The sequence below is a fragment of the Malus domestica genome, chromosome 02 (genome assembly GCF_042453785.1).
Source record: "Malus domestica chromosome 02, GDT2T_hap1".
NCBI classification, from domain to species: domain Eukaryota; kingdom Viridiplantae; phylum Streptophyta; class Magnoliopsida; order Rosales; family Rosaceae; genus Malus; species Malus domestica.
In genome coordinates this window covers 5,357,008-5,377,052 of record NC_091662.1, presented here as the reverse complement: position 1 = coordinate 5,377,052, position 20,045 = coordinate 5,357,008, and the positions used below count along the sequence as shown (strand labels likewise).

At 34.6% G+C, this 20,045-nt stretch overlaps 1 protein-coding gene across 1 annotated transcript; it reads left to right on the top strand.

Moving 5' to 3' along the window:
* Nucleotides 1–17,008: 17,008 nt before the first annotated feature.
* Nucleotides 17,009–19,450, top strand: LOC103449904 (inositol oxygenase 4-like). Its single transcript, XM_029087897.2, has 10 exons — nt 17,009–17,167; nt 17,328–17,517; nt 17,622–17,908; nt 18,134–18,193; nt 18,284–18,336; nt 18,419–18,541; nt 18,639–18,708; nt 18,795–18,873; nt 19,040–19,121; nt 19,208–19,450. Exons 1-10 carry the CDS (start codon nt 17,137–17,139, stop codon nt 19,232–19,234), a joined length of 1,002 nt encoding a protein of 333 aa, XP_028943730.1. The 5' UTR covers nt 17,009–17,136; the 3' UTR covers nt 19,235–19,450.
* The last annotated feature ends 595 nt before the right edge of the window (nt 19,451–20,045 follow it).

The window sequence follows — 20,045 nt, the reverse complement described above, 5'->3', positions numbered from 1 at the left end:
GTGGTATCAGAGCCAATCCCTGACCGGATGTGTGCCAACGAGGACGTCGGGCCCTTAAGAGGGGTAGATTGTAACATCCCACATTGCCCAGGGGAGTAGATCATGTAAGCCTTATATGTATATTCCCATCTTTACCTAGCACGAGGCTTTTTGGGAGCTCACTGGCTTCGGGTTCCATCGAAACTTCGAAGTTAAGCGAGTTTGCGTGAGAGCAATCCCATGATGGTTGACCTACTAGGAAGTTCTCACGTGAGTTCCTAGAAACAAAACCGTGAGGGTGTGGTCGGGGCCCAAACGGACAATATCGTGCTACGGTGGAGTCGAGTCTGGGATGTGGTGAGGGCCTGGGTCGGGATGTGACATGGTCGATTGTAGATGCAAAATAATCCTAAAATAATAGCGTTGGGTCGAAAATACCATGGCCCAAAAAATTGGGCTAGGTGTCGTGAGCAAAGGGGTTGGGTACGACTGCAAAAGCAGCCCATGAGGTGGTCTTTAGGCCATGAGCTTAATGGGTAAGCCCAGCAACAGTAGCAGTTGGTTTTGGGCTGGACCGGGGGGGGGGAGAGGGCACGGATCAGGCCTAGTAAATTGCTAGCCATGGGTTTGCATAGGAAGCAAGCCCAGCGAAGCTGGTTTGTGGGTTTAGGTCACATGAGGCCCAGCCGAGGCTAAAGGCGAGTCTAATGGGCTATGGTATAAGCCCAACAACCAAGAAGGCTACGACATACATGTCGGGGTAGGTGGGACGAAAGCCCATCATGGATGCAGGCATACGGGTCAGGTCTGGGGTCTTGGGGCCCACAATGTAGTCCAATCTAGGCCAAGGCCTAGTAATGGTGCAAGGACAGCGAGCCCAATGTGCTGCTGTGATCCGTTCGAGGTGGTGCACAGTGGTGGTGAGGTGGGCGTGTCGCACCATGTCCAATTTTCCTTTTTTTTTTCCTGACATGGGTAAGGTTTTACAAACCCTAGATTTGCTTCTAATTTATTTTATATACATTGACTCACAAATTCCACATAGCAATATAATTGCGTAATGCATGAAACAAATATATATATATATATATATATATATATTGACAAATATACGAACATATACAATATATATATATATATATATATCATAAGGAGAATATAAACATAGAGGGGTTCATACATCATGGGGAATGTTTTCATGCTTTGTAGATGTTTCAAATATCTTCCTTTATTTTAAGCGTACATGATTGGCAGAAAACAACAAAAACCTTTGAATTTGTAGAAGATCCTTCTCGGAAAGCCGAAATTGCATTTCTAATGTGTTGTATCATGTTCAACACAGAAAAATTAAATTGAATCAATAGCATGTATATCAATTCAATAAAATAATTAATTAATCATAAAAAGAATGATTAAAACGTAATACTCTCCTGATTGAAGATCAAACTCTTGTTAGCACAACGTTAAGAGCGTACTGATAACATGTTGTAGGCATAATTTACTGAACAATTATGGAGGCCATAGCGAGAAGGAAGGTGCAGCATAGAGAGAGAAGTAGAGAGATGTGTAATTGTGAGGTGTGTTATTCCACCCTCATTGTGCCTTTATTTATAGTAGTAGGATATGTAAAATATTTACCCTTTTAGGGTTACAACTCTTAATATGTAATCAACTCCTAATAGGAATATAAGAGATATTCTTAGATACATTAGGATTTACACAATTATATTCTTAATCTAATAAGACTACAACATAATGAAGTTTTTTTGGATAAATCCATTGACCCAATTATTTGAAAGTTCTGACTCTACCAAAGATGGTATCTATGAAATGATTTTTTTAATAAAAAGATGAATAATTATAATTTTGGAAGCATTCATAAAGTCACGCATTTTGTGTCTGCGTCACCTAATTCTCAATCCTAACTTGTGAAATTCATTGATGGTGTTGGTTTCTGCCATGCAAATTCAATGTAATCGATTAATGACCTAACTTTACTTTTTGGACGCACAAGTTTTTCTTGCTATAGCTTGGAAAATCTTGGCACAAGCTATGGGTGCAGTTGAATTTCGTTTTTTTTATTCCAAGTTGGGTGAAATAAAGAATGTAAAAGAGTGAAGACAAGATGGTTGTAGAGATGTAGAGCAAAATATACAAGGAAAAGTAATAAAAAAAACTAAGAATCAACAACAAAATAATTACTTTAAGTTGTTTTTAATTTCATTCATTATTCTTTATTCCTTTCATTTTTTCCAATCATCCTTCTTTATTCATTCATTTCTTCGTATTTCAAGCATAAACTGTAACAACTAAACTCATTAAAGCCAAAATGGTTATTAAACTGAAAAAAGTTAAGATTCCACAACAAAATAATTGGTAATATGGAAAGTAACTCAACTTACTTTTAAACTCATGCAAGATCTATTTTCTCATCAATGTGAGATTCATTCTCACATACCCCCTCACGCGGACAACACAAATGGGATGATATGGAGCACATGTGACAATTGTGCTTCACATGCGGGACAATCTGCTCTGATACCATGAAAAAGTTGAGATTCTATTGTAAATAAATTGTCAATATATATGAAGTAGCCCAACTTACTTATAAGCTTATGCAAAATTCTTAACTCATCTCTCGTTAATTTGAGATTCATTCTCAGGTAAACAAGCCTTCATGATCAATCCAAGAGCATTGTGGGATTGCCAAGTAGGACTGAAGTAGTCTCCTAGCAGCTGTTGCAGCCCGTAGGTCGGTCACAAATTTACTATATCACATAAAGCAAAGGTCAAGGAGAAAGACATTTTGGTGTGTGGTGAGGAGAGGTTGTTAAGGAGGGACGCTTTGGCAGCTAGTGAGTGTGGTTTGGGCAGCATAAGGGGCTTTCGGAATTTTATTATGAAAGGTGATTCTCTTCAGATTGTAGATGCTTTTAACGATTCTTCAACTAATGTGTCTTCTATCGGGCATATTATTAAGGAATGTGCTATTCACACACTCATTTTTACTTCCCACACACCCTTTGTTAATTTCTGCCATTTGATCTTCTTTAATTCAGTCGATCCGACTGCCACAAATTAAGAGGGTGTGTATGAAATAAAAAGGGGTGTGTGGATATCACATCCCATTATTAAAAATTTGAAGAGTTTGCTCACTGCAATCACTGAAGATCTTTTTGCCCATTTCCACCTACAAGCCAACATTGTTGCTCATAGGTTAGCTAGGTTCAGTCTAAATAATGGAAGTCGTTTAGATTAGATTGACCAGCCTCCTTGTTGCATTATTGATCTCCTTGTGGAGGATGCAATGTAACCATTATGTACTGTGACTCTAGGCTTTCCTGGGACTCTGTCAATCTACTACTATCGTTTATCTAAAATAATAATAATCTTACAACGAAGATATGGTCCTAATGTATCACTAGTTTAATAGATATTTTTCACATTTTCAAAATATGAACTATCTATCAATAATAAACACTTTGACACGAAATGAATTGGTGACAAGAAAAATACTCTCATAGTTGAAGGTGATGGGAAAAATTTACCTACAATGGATCACGAACTTCTTTACATTTATCTCTCTTAGACCATCTCCAACCCTTGGGCTAAAAGTCAAATTTTTTAGCCCGGAAAATTTAGATTTTAGCACAGAAACATCTTTTCTGCTTCAACCCTTCTACCTTAAAATTTTAGCCCGGAATTATTAAAGAATGAAATTAGCCTAAATTTTTTTCTTAAATCAATTTAAAAAAAAAAAATATGTAGATTATTGTAAATTAATTTTATGAACATTTTAATCTAAAAAAATTTAAATTCCGATAAACATTTCGCATTTAGCCCGGGGGGAAAGCTGAGGGGTATTTGGCCCAGAAATAGCATTTGACATTTAGCCTAAAATTTTAGCATGGGTTGGAGAGTGTTTGGGGAGGGTAATTTGGGGGGTAATTTGGCTTTTAGCCCAGGGTTGGAGATGGTCTTATCAAGTGAAAAGTAATCATATAATAAAAAGAAAGATTTAATTATTCCCCCATAGGGGAATGTACATATTCCACATTTTGCTAATAACGTATCCTTACTGTATAAACTCCATTGTCAGAATTATTTAGATTTTTAATTTTTATTTGAAGATTATTCCTATTAAAAAATTACTCGAATCGAAGATTGTTTAGTCATTCTAATGTATTAAATAATGGTTCATCATGAGTATGTTACTTATTACTCACCTGTCAATTTGTTTTATATATTTGGATAACTAAACGATTTCATATTCTAATAATTTTAGGGAAAATGAAGATTAAGAAACTGAACAGTTCCGATTATAAAATTTAATGTTAAATATAAGTTTTTCGAAAGAGATGAGATACGTGCATTCCCCAAAGAGAAACACAAGTATTATCCAAGAAAAAGTACACAGAATGATATATAACACGTAGCTTAACGAAAGTTGTAAGAGCATCTCTAGATGATATATAACATGTAGCTACTCTTTGAGCCCCTACAACCATTGGTCTCTAAATATATGGGCAAAGGGCTTACAATAGGTCGAACTAGAAGTCATCACAGTATCTCAATATATAGAAGACTTAGTCAGATATCTCAAAAAAATCCTGAGGACCGTATATAAGTTGATTTTGAGTGGGAAAGAATCCCACCAACTTAGGCACCAACGTGGAAATGCTACACAACAACTGCTCTTTTTTGTTTCTTTGTTGCTTTTGAACCAACCCACATTGGAATGCTATGCAACAACTTCTCATTTTGGTTGTTTCCTGCGTCTTCCTTTTTTTGAACCGTTGAAAAATTAACGGTAGAGATAACATTTTTGTTTTTTTCAATTGCCACAATACTTCAACGAAATGAAAAATAATTTTTTTAATATTTTAAGTCTCTACAATAAAAGTTATATTTTAAAGACTTCTCATTGCAGACAATATTTTTTTTTTAGGAACTCAAGATATTCTTTTAAAAATTTTAAATGAGTCCTCAGTGTTAATGATTTGGGCGTTCCACATTTGAGATGCTCTAATTGCTGGGAAGTTGGGGACATGGAATTGATATTGGAAAACTGGAAGTGACACTATCAGTCACACGAGATTCCCAGTCACACTGAGACAGACATATAGATAGGTTTAATAACCACCGTCACATGTCATTGTTAATTTGGTAATATCTGTACAACCAAATTTATACCAATCATACGTTTTATATCTTCTTCTAGTTTTGGTATGTAATACGAAGATAAATGTTAATGAGATTTTTAAAGTTGAACTATTTATTTTCTGTTAACTTTGAATTTAACATTACTTTATGTGTAATATTATAAAATATTGTATCAAATGAGGTGATAAATAATTCATAATGAGTTATACTTTTGATGGAATCTCTATTGCGTTTCTCCTAATTTGTATATGATTTTTATCTTTATATATATAAAGCTAACAACCTCTTTTGGAATCACAAGCTTCACTAAAAAATTTTGGACAAAAAAGTTTTGGACAAAAATGTCCCTAAAACAAAAAATTTCAAAAGCAACCCAAAATAATGCACAAGGGTATTTTCATCATTTTAATATTTTTAATAAATTCTTTTTGTACAGTTTTTTATTTTATTTAATTATATATATATATATTAGTACCTCACAATATGTGAGCAATAATGTGATTCAATTAGTTGTTCATTAAATATTATTTTCTCTATTTTTAAACACGTTAAAAATAATAATATGATTCAATCAGTAGTTCATTAAATATTATTTTCTCTATTTTTAAACACGTTCAAAACATCTTAAGAGGAGTGTAATTCCGGCTATAAAAAAGGTATTTCGCACGCGCATAATAATGTGATTAAATTAGTTGTCAAATGATTGTTTTTTTTTAACAAACATCTTAAGAGGCGTGTAATTCTGGTTATAAAAAAAGTCTTTCGCAGGGGGAGGGTGGACTTAACCTCACAATTGACTAGTAATGATGTGATTTAATTAGTTGTTTATTAAATATTAGTTTCTCTATTCTTAATGTAAATTCAATAGAATGTATATGGAAATTGAAAGACTGATTTTATTATGTGAATTCAGTTGCTTTGATTAGTGTGTGAGGTTTTTTTTTTTTAATAGACGATATTATCTACACTAAGGGGGAGGGGAGTGGGCTTAGCTCATAATAGGTTAGCAATAATGTGATTCAATAAGTTATTTATTAAATATTATTTTCTCTATACTTAATGTAAATTCAATAGAATGTAGATGGAAATTGAAAAATCGATTTTATTATGTGAATTCAGCTGCTTTGATTGATTTGTGAGGGGTTTTTTCTAGCATGATTTAAGATTATTCATTTACTTCAAATATTTGACTTTCCTTTTGTCAATTAACGCATATTACATTTAAAACGTATAAGTCGCGTGCCGTGATTAAAAAAATGTCTTCTGTACTCGCGTAAACGCGTGGAGAAGGCTAGAGTGCTTAAAGTGCGGGTTTCCTTTTGTATGTCACCGATGAATTCATGAAAGTGACAATTGATTGGTATATACCTTATATATATATATATATATATATATATTAATGGACCCGACTTCTCTGTCCTCCTACTTCCCATACACTCTCATCCCTTCCTATTTTGTGCGGTTACGGTAAGCCACATCAACATTTTATATTGATTTTTTTATAAAGATAATAAGACAAAAAACAATAATAAAATAAAATGTTGATGTGACTTAACCGTGACCGCACAAATAGGAGGGGATGAGAGTGTATGGGAAGTGGGAGGACAAAGAAGCTAGGTCCATATATTAATAACTATGGATGAGTTTGGGTTGATCATTGATGTAACAATCTATTCTATCTAGAGAAGAGAGCTTGTCAACTTTTTGCCCCATTTTCTTTCAATTTTGCCCTCACTTTTAAATACACAATGTTGACATGAGAAGGGCAAAATAGTAATTTTGTATCCTTTGAACTTTTCCCCTTTTTGCCCTCACTTTTGATACACAATATTTACATAAGAAGGACGGTAAAATAGTAATTTTATATCGAAATATTTATATAAGATAAAAAATATGCACTTATTAAGAGAAATTGTTCCACCATCATTTTTTCATACACGTAAGTGAAATCATGATGTTTTTTGGATAGTTTGAATGAACGAAAATAGTTGTGCTTGAGGAGAACGTGAGAGGATGTGAGCGGTTATTCACACACATAGAGTGTGTGCTCATTTGCTAGTAAAGTATTAATGAAAGAATATGAATTGCAAATCATGGAAATAGTTTTTTTTTTAATATTTAAATTCCACTGCATTACGGGTTTAAATTTTCCATCTCTCGGTACTGTAGTTTAGAATAAAATCTCGTGTATTAAAAAAATTGTGTTCTTTAAAAGTAAGCTAAATATCATTGTATAAATGCTAAGTATAATCATTTGCCTATGCATGGATTCGTATTGGATATGAAACTTGTCAATCGTTAATGTATGTCTGTTTTACTAATGATATTGCATATATTGATCAGCAATTGTCAGTCGTCCATTCAATTAAAGGTACCAAAAGGGCCTTATTATTATTTTATATTTTTATTTTTTTTGTGAACGAGGGCCTTATTTATTTTAAGTTGAAGAGATGTTTTTCATTTTATTACAAACAATATTACTATTCTAATCTAAATCGAGAAAAAACAAGAAAGTTTACGCTCGAAACACAATACGTTGAAGTTAAATATCTAATTAACAGGCCAATTCCTTACTTATTTAAGTTGGGAGATTAAAAAATTGAAAATAACAGCAGCAGCACACAACATTGAGATTAGACCCGTGGATAAGATTACCAATTGCAAATTAATTTATTAGTTATTTATTATTATTTTATGGATGGTGTTTAGAGTACATAACTTGATTTAGGACTCAAGATTAAACAAATCATGCATGTTTTAAAGTTAGCTTCTTTCTGAAGATTAGGGCCATTAGGCCTGAAAAGTGGATAACAATCTCACCTAAACTAGATTTTCATGTTTAGCTTTTGACTAACCAAAATTCCCAGAAAACAAATATGTACTTTTGGGTCCACAAATTTGAGATGGTAAACCACAGCTAGATTCCAAACAGGGGACTGTCTTATAATATAAACAGATGTACAAATTAAGTAAACTGAAATAATGATGTTACCAAAACCAATAGTATAGATAAATAATGTTGTCCAAAAATTAAAACAAATTTGGTATATGGAGTGGCTGATTCAGTATTTAAATTATCGGGGTTCCAATGTTAAAAATTCAAGTTTTTTAGATACAAACATAGCATGAAGAGTGCAAATTTCTATTTCAATTTATTCATTGAGACACTTCGTCACACACTTTGTAGGCTTGTTGTAGTCGGCCAAACCATGTTGCGAATATGTCAACAGAAGTCGACATATGCCGAAGCAATCTGATTAGTGATATCGAGTGAATTTGTCGATTATTGTCGATACAACATATTGAGATATGACTAGCAGATATTACATTTAACACTTGATAGGTACAAAAATGACCCGTACCAAACATTCGAATAGTTATCTGAAAACCTTCACATGTATATTTCTCAATGTGCATCCATCCCTAGGTTTATGTAGAAATGTTTTTTTTTTTTTCGTCAAAGCATGAGCCACGAGGTATCCCACACCTCGAAGAATAGGAGTAATCCTAATGGGTTCCGAAAGTTTTAGCCCACCCCTAAATACAATTAAATAGCACACATCCTTCCAAAGTTTTCAACCAAAGAATCACATGCGTTGTCAACTCCATTCCTCAATTTCAAGACTAAAAAGTATACCTGACTTGGGATTCTATCGCATTTTCATCGTACCACTTTCAGTAGTTGTATACATAGAAACGTTGACTAACTAATTCTTAGTCCAGCAGTGTTTTTCATCCCACTATTGCAAGATGTCCTAATTCGAATCTTTACATGCTGCCAGTAGTAAAAAAATAGGGAATTTTAACGAAAAGCACATGTTACTGTTCACTTTAACGAAAAACCACATTTTTACACTAAAAAGTCAATCTTGGTACTATTCATTTTACCCTTTATTTTGTCCTTATCATTAAAACTCAAAGTTTTCAAACCATTTTCATTAGTTTTCTTAAAAAAATAACCCGAATGTGCAGAAGTCTTTGTGTCATGCAGCATTTATTTATTTTCCTGGGTTGTGAAAAGCAACCCAATTTATTTGGTTGGTCTGTAAATCAAAAGAAAACTGGTTGGTATGGGCCAATCTAGTTTTAGTTTTACAAGTTTCTCGATATTTTTTTGTCCGGTTAAACAGAAAAATGATTTGAGCCGCCAAATTTTGGGCGGTCTACTGGGTAAAGTGGCCGCTTTCAAATATATCCTCAGTTCCACACTCCAAATGACAATTCTCAATCATTTATGCATCTATTTTCAAATTCGTGCACAGATATTTTTTTTTTTTTGCAGCTACTGCATGGAATAAAAAAAATAATAAATTGAAAGAATAAAAGAGTGACGGGTAAAGATTAAAAACGAGTGTGTAGAAGTCACTTTTCATTTCGAAACTATTGGAGCTCAGCATAAGATTATGTATTGGGGTACTAGTTTTGTTTTTGGTAATTAGTGGAGTGGGGTTAAGTCTATTTTGTCATTTCGAGCTTTGTATTCCATTACAATGATTAGTCCAGTAAACTAAGATTAGAATGCCTATCTCATTCATCTGGATGGTGCTATCCACACACCTATTTTTATCCTTCACACATATTTCTTAATTTTTCGTCGGACTGAATGAATTGAAGATGATCAAAGAACAACATTTAACAGAAGATGTGTGGACAAATGCATTTCAGCCTCTTCCTGATCACCAATACAGACTTGTAATTCGCCTCTAACCATTGGACCATCTGGTGAAGGTTGAGGGATCTTTGTTATTAATTTGCATTGTGTTATTGCCCAACCGTTGCATTTCTTACTCATTGTTATCAGTTGGTATCAATAAACATATTGGCATCTTTATAACAATTTCAAGTCATTTTGCAAATTTTGTTCTTCATTGTTATTACCCGATATTTTTAACTCGATGCCAGTTTGTCGGCCCAACTGTTGGTATCATCTAAGATTACTATTGCAAAGTAATACAATAAATTAACACCAATTTTTATTTAACCAAAATGAACTTACAGAAACCTTGACTAAAAGATTTTACTGAAGTCTTGCCAAAAATAAACTGAAATACATGATTGTAATTGTACTAATTTCTCTGATGCAAAAGTTATACTTGAAGTCTTAGAAAACCTGAGAATATAAAACTTGAAATTGAAAACTTGGATGGCTGAGGTTTTGGAGCCTTGTATTTATAGGTTGAAGCTTGAGGCTTGAATTGTTGTAAGAGCGACTGTTGGAGCAATAGAGGCTTGAACTAATTCAAGAGTGACTGTTGGAGCACGCGTGAACAGAGACTTGTCTAAAAATTGGCTGTTATTGTTGATTTTGCATACGTAATGATTCTGCAGTGGCATCACTGTAGACGAATAGTATCTTGTCGGATCACTGTTCGACTTTTTGCCCTCGGTGAATAGTGACCTGGTGTAAACCTGTAAGTGCACAAGATAGTCGTAGTATAGCATTTCACAAGTCCATGTATCATACCCATGAGGATCCTAATTCCATCTCCAATTTGATAAACTAAACCTAATCTAATTATGTTAAAGACATAAAAACATGAAAATGTAAACACAAACAATGAACTAGGCTCGATCTTAATTAACAATTCAATTAAAGTTGTGAATACTTTGTTGTGATGATTTTATACACGAATAAAAAGAGAATAGAAAATTAAATCTAAGATTAAAGAGAAGAGACGTTGGGTGTAAAGGCAAGGGATAAAGGTCTAGGGATTTGCAATCAACCACAAGCAATCTAGTTTAGGTAATGCATTCAATGGAACTTTAGATGATGATTCTCTTATCGAAGTCCAATTAAGGCACTAGAGACTATGGTCTTCCTAAAGTATATGATTCTTTTGATTAGAGCAAAGCTTGTATATCCTAACATGCGGTCTATCCAATTAAGGCATAAATTTAACATGTAGAACTTATTAGGTCTAAGAGAAAGAGAGAACATGCAACCATAAATTTACATCATCTATGTAATTCACAACCTTCTTCACAAGAAGCTAATTCGAATTATATTGCAATTACTCTCAAATCTATTTTCAAATTACTATATGCAAAGTCCTAAGGTGACAAGTCAAAGAACTTGAACATAAAACATTCAATTCTCATAATGAATAATTATTCATCCAATCAAACAAAATATCCATAAAATAATCATTAAAAACATAAACATTCACGCTAGGCTATCGTCCTAGCCCTAAAAAAGAGCTTAATTAGTTATTCATAGAATACGAAAACATAGTGAAAAGTGTAGAAAACATGAAAAACTTATGAACGATGTAAATGGATACAACAATGCTGCTGCTTCAACTCGTTTTTGGTTGTGGTCAAAAGCCTCTCCTAATTATTAGGTCTTTGCAGTCCTTTCCTCACTGCACAGCTGATGATGTGGCAAGTAAATTTCGAAGTTAAATTACTTCAGACCCTTTTGACTGTACACGTCCTCTTTTGGGCTTTGGGCCTGAATTGAATATGACCTAAAAAACCCAACAGATTTTGCGATTTCTGCATAGACTTGGCTGACTGACGTCCTGTACGAAAATCTTCATAACATCACCTAGAAAACTCAAAATCATGGTCAGTAAAATTTCTCTGAAAGCTAACTTCCATACCTTTCGAATGATATGAGGTTCAACAGCTGGTTCCTTTTTAGAAAGTACAGTTTATTCCATCAAGTTAGCTGGTCTGCACAGGAAGTTTCTGCTTCCAGGACGCAAAACTCATTTTAATCACCATATCTCTCATTTTTCTTGTTTACTCCTCATACCTAAAGATGAACACAAAACTAAGTAAAATAGAACTGAATTCAGTAAAAACAATCACAAGAATCCAAATAAAAAATGTGTAAACCGTATGGAATAATTGTTCTATCAAATACTCCAACTAAATCCTCGCAAATCTTTAGCATTCTCACTACACCTAACATGTGTGGACATTTTTAAAATTTTAATTGACTACTCTTGGATTTGGATGTATTTTTAAAATCCTTTAAAATCCTATTTTAACTACACCATGATTTCAAAATCTTGTAAAATCCTCCTTTAAAATTCTAATTGAATACATCTTGATCCTATTAAAATCCTATGAAATCATAGTTTGACTACACCCCACTTAGACTTTGCTTGTCCCCAAGCAAACACAGCAAAAACTCAAGATTAAAGTAGTTAAGACTTTCCATATAGATTCCTGAAAGATTGAATTGAAACTGTAGCAAAAAAAATAGATAAACATTGTAAGGATTCTTTTTTTTGTTTTTTGAAGGAAACTATAGTAGATTCCTTGAGTAAAACCATTACAAAAGATCCATTACAAAGAGCCATTCATGGCGACAAACTTTCCTTGACAAGTACTACGATTAAACTTGGAGGAGAGTCATACCAATCACAAACTTGACTCAAGGACAAACCAAAACGTGCAAGCCTGTGGGCAATACCATTAGCTTGGCGGCGAGTATGGGTAATGGGATAAGTTAGTAGAATGATGTCTTGACGCTTTCAGTTATTGTACGAAGTAACACCTTGATATCCTCTACTATTTGCCCAATATTGGATAAGTTAGTAGAATGATCTTGACTCTTTCACAATCTGAAACGAATCGCTCTCACAAGGGAAGTTTTGAAAACCCTGTTTACTGCCCAAACCAAGCCCTCTCTGACAACAATTTTTTCTCCCCATTCCACGATCCATCAACATTCATCTTAAGTCTTCCACTAGGGAGTGCTGACCATTTTTGAATCCCTTCATGTCGAGCTCTGGTTCCCGAGAGTGCATTAGCCTTAGTGTTATCATACTCATGGTATCGGAGTAATGCCCTGGCCGCACAAGTATCAGGTGAATCGTGTTTTTCTTCCCATAGTTGTTCATTCCTAACGTCCCATAATGGCCAACAAATCATTAGGAAAGAATCAAATCTGTCTGCAGGGATCAAATCAGCAATCTCTTCGATCCATATTAAGAAAGAGTTTGGGCGAGCACCCCTCCAAAGAATACCCAAATGTGATGCAAGTCATGCACACTTAGTATATGGACACTCTTTCAATAAGTGTAACCGTTTCACCATGGGAGTTACACATCACACAACATTCGTCAGTGTGTTGATATGGCGCCTAGCTAGATTAGCTCTGGTAGGCTCGAAGTTGTTGCAGAGTCTCCAAATGCACACCTTTACTTTTGGTGGAACATTCACATCCCAAAATTGGTGCCACAGTTTGAAATACGAATTAGCATGAGAGGAAGACAATGCCCCATTCAAAGGTTAACACCATCTTACAAAAACATTCGTATGGTATGGGGCTGAAATGTGATTAGTCGTATTAATTACAATTTTGGTTAAGGTTTTTTTTTTTTTTTTTGTGTTTATATAATTAGAGTCATATGTCTTTTCTTTGGTTATATGACTAGCCAATGATTAACACTTGGAAATCGGATAGGTACATGCAAACAAGCATGATATGAGTGATCTCTAGATAATGAATGTATCGAACCCATAGGCTTGCTCTTCATTTCATATCTCCACTAATGTAAATCAATGCTACATCAAGGATCAAACAATCTTTACAAGGGTTGTAACATTAGGCTAAGTTATGGCCATGGTCCGAAATGCCGATAATATTGGCGATATATCGCCGATATTATCGGTTTTCAGGGGTACCGATTTTTTTTGCACTATCCAAATGGTTTTCGGGATAATATCGTGATATTATCGAAATTAACGATAATATCGAAACAGGCTTCCCGGAGAAGAACGCCGGAGCTGTAGAAGCTCCGGCCGACTGTAAAACAGGACCCTAGACTCCGATCTAGGTATGAAAATGAAATAGAAGACGAGATGAACGTTTTTATAACTTCCGTTTGCCGTGAAACGGTCGGAGGTGTTCGGAAAGTGGCTCGACACTCACGGCCTCGCCGGATCTGGGTGTCCTTGGGGTCATCGGCGTTCCTCTGCGCATCGCCGTGCTTCCCAGAGACGGAGGAGAGGGAGGGAAAGTTCAGGAGGGTGGTGGAGATGCTGCGCTGGCATTGGGGTGGACAAATTTGGGTGTGCCTGGGTGTGGGTGCGATCGGGGAAATGGAGTGAGAGAACGAGATAGAGTTGAGAACTAAACTGAGAGAGAGTGAGGGGTCTAAGAGAGAGAGAGCCTTTCTCCTTTTTTCTAAAAGGCTGTTTTGGTTTCTACAAAACAATAAAAAAAATGGAAAGGACATCAAGGGCTGTTTTGGGCTCGGGGTTGATGCAAAGAGCCGTTGGCTCAGCTCTGGTCTCGAGGCAGAGGGATGCAGAGCATCCCATGTGAATTCATATCTAATTTTTTTTTCTTTTGTTTTTCTGTTAGTTCAGTTCTTTTTAGTTTTTTTTTTTGTGTTCTTTTCCTGTTTTTATTTAGTTTAGTATATTTATTTGAGTTTAGGTTCTTTTTATTTACAGTTTATTTTCTTTTTCTTTATTTATTTTTCACACCTTGAGGACAATGTGTGATTTAAGTTTGAGGGTGGGAAATAAGAAATTTTAGGTTTTTAATTTTTGTGTCAAGTTAAAAATTTTCGTTTTTAAGTTAATATCCATAGTTTATTTTAAGCGTTAGAACAAATGGACAAGGTGAAAGTTAATTCCATATTAGAGTCTTTTCTATTTATCGTCAATTAGACATTAATTCACGAATTATACTTTGAAAATTTGCATTATATATAAATGATTATGGTGTGTTTAAACTTCTTTCATTAATTACTACATGTTTTCTACACTCACAATGTTTGCCAGCTCGCTATATAATCAACTTAAATCAGTTAAATCCATCATGCAATGCATTTTCTTCCAATTTTTTGTGATAAACTAATAGATAATTGACTAAATAAACATCCTACAAAGTTTCAATAAAAATTTCCAAGTTTTTCTTACAATTTCCGTGGTTTCCATGTAATTTTTATCGATATCGATATTTTACCGATATTTCCATCGATATTTCCGTGTTTTCGGAATACCGATATTTCCGATATTACCGATATTTAATACCTTGTCTATAACTAGTGCTTTTGTCAGCTTGAGCTTGAAATGGTGAATAATCGAAATGGGAAGATCATGCGAACGGAGTGGGTTCATGAAAACTTGTATGAAGTATATGAATCTCTCTCGTCGAGATATAGTATGACATGAGTGTGTTGATAATTACAATCCATGACGGTGTTGCAGTTACAAATAATATTATTTTAAAACATCATATATTTTTACAAATAATTTTCTCTTGTTAGAATTACAATGCTAGATAAATATTCTTTAACAAGATTATGTATGATCTTTTTAAAACATCATATATTTTAACGGATAATGTTCTCTTGTTAGAATTGCAGTAAGGTCGTACCCAGTGCATAAGACTCCCGCTTTACACAGGGTCTGGGAGAGGTGAATGTCGGCTAGCCTTACCCCCATTTATGGAGAGGCTGCTCCCAAGTCTCGAACCCGAGACCTACCGCTCATGGGTGAAGGCACTTGCCATCGCACCAAGTGAAAATTATTTGTAGTGCTAGATAAATATTCTTAATAAGAGATTGGTGGAGAAGACTAACTTAAGGTATATGCTAACAAGTATTAACCGTGAAGCAATGACCATTTACAATCTTATAAGATGATCATTCATACGTCCTGTCATGCAGTTTGATAAGAGAAGATTTTCTGTAATCAAATGTAAATCATAGCCGGCAATGGTATTAATCTATGCCAAGAAAATTATCTACCGCGTATCCTCTAAGAATATATATATATAAGCGGACCTGTTGTATTATAAAGAATATATAGCATCTGCATGACAACAAGAAGACAAGTTACAGGTAGATGTTCTCAGCAAGACTACTGCAAGTAGTTGTGGGCATCCAATATTCAGTCCTGGCCGTGGATTCGGATTACCACCGCCATGTTAGTCAATATTTAAATGAAAAATATATCAGGAGGATCAAAACCTAAGCTTTTACTATTGTTTATTAGTAATGTCTGATGAACTTTTGGAATTGTTCCACATTAATTCACCACGAATTTTTAATTTGGTTTTCACCTCCACTCAACGATTCGCCTTCGGCCGTCAAATATGTTAGATTTTCGGTTAAATTTAGTCGTATTATGTGGACGTTATGCACATATGAGACCCTTAATTTAATCTTCAGCAGTGACCATTATTTTAAGATACAGGAGGGAATTTATTAATTGAAAAAATTTAAAGTTATAAACTTTACCCCTCGGAATAAAAATAATTTGATAGAGGACTCCACTTACTGATAAAAATCAAAACCCCCTTTTCATAAGTTAGGCATGTTTTTTGCATTTTAATTAGTTGTGATCGATCAAATGTCTCTTATAAGTGTATTATGTGCGTCATGAGATGATAAATTTAACAAAAAAATTACCACATTCGACGATAGTGGGTGAAATTTCAAGATAGTTCAAAACCGAATTAAAAATTCAAGATGCAATGTGAAAAAAATTGAAACCATTTCAAATAGCGATGCAAAATTTTCTTCTGACTCTTAAGAACCGGATTAATAATAACAGTTTGCATGCATTACTTGGCCATGACTAGATTCCAAGTCAGCAGATCCAAGCAAGATCTCTAGATAATGATATCCACGTAATAGCTGACTCTGAGTCTTGTTTAACTTAAAATCCAATCATTTTATTTTTCTAAATGTGGGCAAAGATAAAATAGAAATTTGAACGTTTCATTCGGACTAGTTGGACAATAATTTCAGTTGAGGACTCCCACGTTTCCTAAATTTTCATGCAAGCACAGTATTTTTGAAATTTAGTTGGATAAAATAGGAATTTCAACAGGTCGTTTTTTCAGTTGAGGACTCCCTTGCTTCCAGATTTACATGCAAAGGACGTTTTTAGGTTAAACTATAAGAACCCACTTTTACAACATATCGTACCACACAACCAATTTGCTTTCTTCTCTGCTTTTGGATTCTTGTTTGCTTCGATCGAGCCATATTTTAATTGCTCGATTTTTCGGAGGCAAAGATGACTATCCTCATTGAGCAGCCTGAGCTAGGTAAACCCTCTACCCTTTGCTTTGATCTGTTTTTTCTTCGATTGAACACAGAATTTCGGATGCTTGGGTGAATGTTCTGAACCAAGCGAGCTACAAGCCCTTTCCCTTCGTTCCTTGTTTATGATTAGTTAATTAATTATGATCTTAATTTTCTGATTAGGGTTACGAGTGGAGGAAAAGAAGATTATTTCTTCAGAGAACAATGGAGAAATGAATGATTTAGTATTAGATGGTGGGTTTGTGGTGCCCAAAGAGATCTCAAAAAATGATGGAACTGTGGCACAAGAAATTACAGGATCTAATGAGGCCTTCATTGCACTTGAAATCAATTCATTTGGCCAGTCGTTCAGGTCTGTAATATTATTTTCTTAATTTTTTGTCACATTTTTCATGTGGTTCTTATGAAATATTGAAGTCTGACATGTTTATGCACAATGAAAACTATGCAATGCAGGGATTATAATGCAGAAAGCGAAAGGCAGAAATCCGTGGAGGAATTCTACCGGTTGATCCACATTAATCAAACGCATGATTTCGTGAAGAGGATGAGGGAGGAGTACAGCAAGTTGAATCGAGTGGAAATGAGCATATGGGAATGTTGTGAGCTGCTCAATGATGTTATGGATGACAGTGACCCCGACTTGGATGAACCACAAATTGAGCACTTGCTGCAAACTGCTGAAGCCATTAGAAAAGACTATCCCAATGAAGATTGGTTGCACTTGACTGCTCTTATTCATGGTATATTCCCAATTGAAATTGTTTTATTCTGATTTTTAACCTAATCACACATTTTTAGAAGGGTAGTTAACCGCATTGTAGACGGACTCCTATATAATCGTTTATAGATAGAAATAGAATTCCACAACTGCTTCTGACTTTTTTCAATAGAGTTTTACCATATTCTTCTAGGATTTGATAAAAGCGCTTCTTCTTGCATTTGACTTCAGCTTCTATTGGTTTCAGATCTCGGAAAAGTGCTTCTTCTTCCTAGCTTTGGAGAGCTTCCTCAATGGGCTGTTGTTGGTGAGCATTATGTTTTGCCTATTGATATGTGATCCACCTTTTCCATTTTTGAGCTATTTAATGAAAAATAACCCAAATGTTATGCTGCAGGAGACACACATCCTCTCGGGTGCGCTTTCGATGAATCCATTGTTCACCACAAGGTATAATTTACTCTCAAAGATTAATTAGTTGCACTAAGTAAATATCTTAAATCAATAAAGTTAAAATTCTTTGCCCTTGCAGTATTTCAAGGAAAATCCAGATTACAATAATCCTTCCTACAACACCAAAAATGGGATTTACTCAAAAGGATGTGGACTAGACAATGTCATGATCTCATGGGGTCATGATGACTACATGTACTTGGTACGTCTTTCGCTGAATCGCTTCAAATGAACAATTTTGGACATTTCTATCATCAAACCCTGATTTTGTTAACCTGTATGTTCAAATCAATCTGCAGGTGGCCAAGGAAAACGGAACAACTTTGCCTCAGGCAGGATTGTTCATTATCCGGTATCACTCATTTTATCGTAAGTACCATCACCAAATCCCCCCGGACTTGAAATTACTCCATCCAATGTAACAAATATTAAGCTTCCAATTTATTATGTTGCAGCTTTACATAGGGCAGGGGCATATACACACCTTATGAACAAAGAGGACGAAGAGAATCTAAAGTGGCTTCAAGTATTCAAGTAAGCTCCATTTCTAATTCAACATATATACATAATATATATATATATATATATATATATATATATATATATATATATATATATATATATATATATATATCTTGTGATTGCCAAATTGCATGGACCAGACTGACCTTATTTGTGCCTTTTTGGTTATCATTTGCAGCAAATATGACCTCTACAGCAAGAGCAAAGTTCGAGTTGATGTCGAAAAAGTTAAGCCATATTATTTGTCCCTCATTGAGAAGGTGAGTAATGTTCCTCGAGCGCATTCCAAATTTTTTTATCATTCACCAACTCATATTCTGATTTGGATGTGAATTCTTTTTTGCAGTATTTCCCAGCAAAGCTCAGATGGTGATCCGTTCAGGTTTTCAACACAATTGATATATATTAAGGAGAATTGCACCTTTGTGTTCTGCTTCAAGACTTCACCTGTCCAGTGATGTACATAGTGTTTGGTTAAGAGAAGAGGCTGTTGAGTTGTATTTCATGTTTGGGACTTTTACGAAATGTATTCTTGTTGTGTGCTGCTGCACCAAATTCAAACATGAATAAAGAAAAATGAATTTCAGCATATCTTTCATTTCAGTAATTATTCCAAATGCTTCCAATTATTCTTCTTTCTCAACCTATATACGTTTGCTCGAAAAATTTCTGAATCCGCTACTGTCTATGACCTAAGTTAATTTACATCCATCCCTAGCACATTACAGAAAAATGGTCAGCGCTCATGTCTCATTTCTTCAACTGCATGACACCTCCGAGTGTATTCTATTTCTTTATCACTCATCACTGTACTAAGTTGATAAGTGATAAAAAAAAGGCGCATTTACTGCTGTTGCATGATATTTCTCCACCCCAACAGATTTCATGAGAATTAGTCCCCACCGGGACAAATCACTGTTTGGAATTTTGTTAATCAAGCTGTGATTAGTTAAGTAATGAAGAAAAAGATCAAAGAGCCAAAGTCGTGCGTTCTTATTATTCAAACCCCATATTCAAGGTGACCGATCCACTAGTATTATAATACAATCATATCCCTATAATGTCGGAAGATGTCTCGAATTTGATTCCCTTCTCGTTAGAATGCTGAACCTAAAAAAATTAAAAGATAAAAGTAACTATTCTTACCATTCATGATTTAAAAATTTTCCATCTCAACCAAGAAA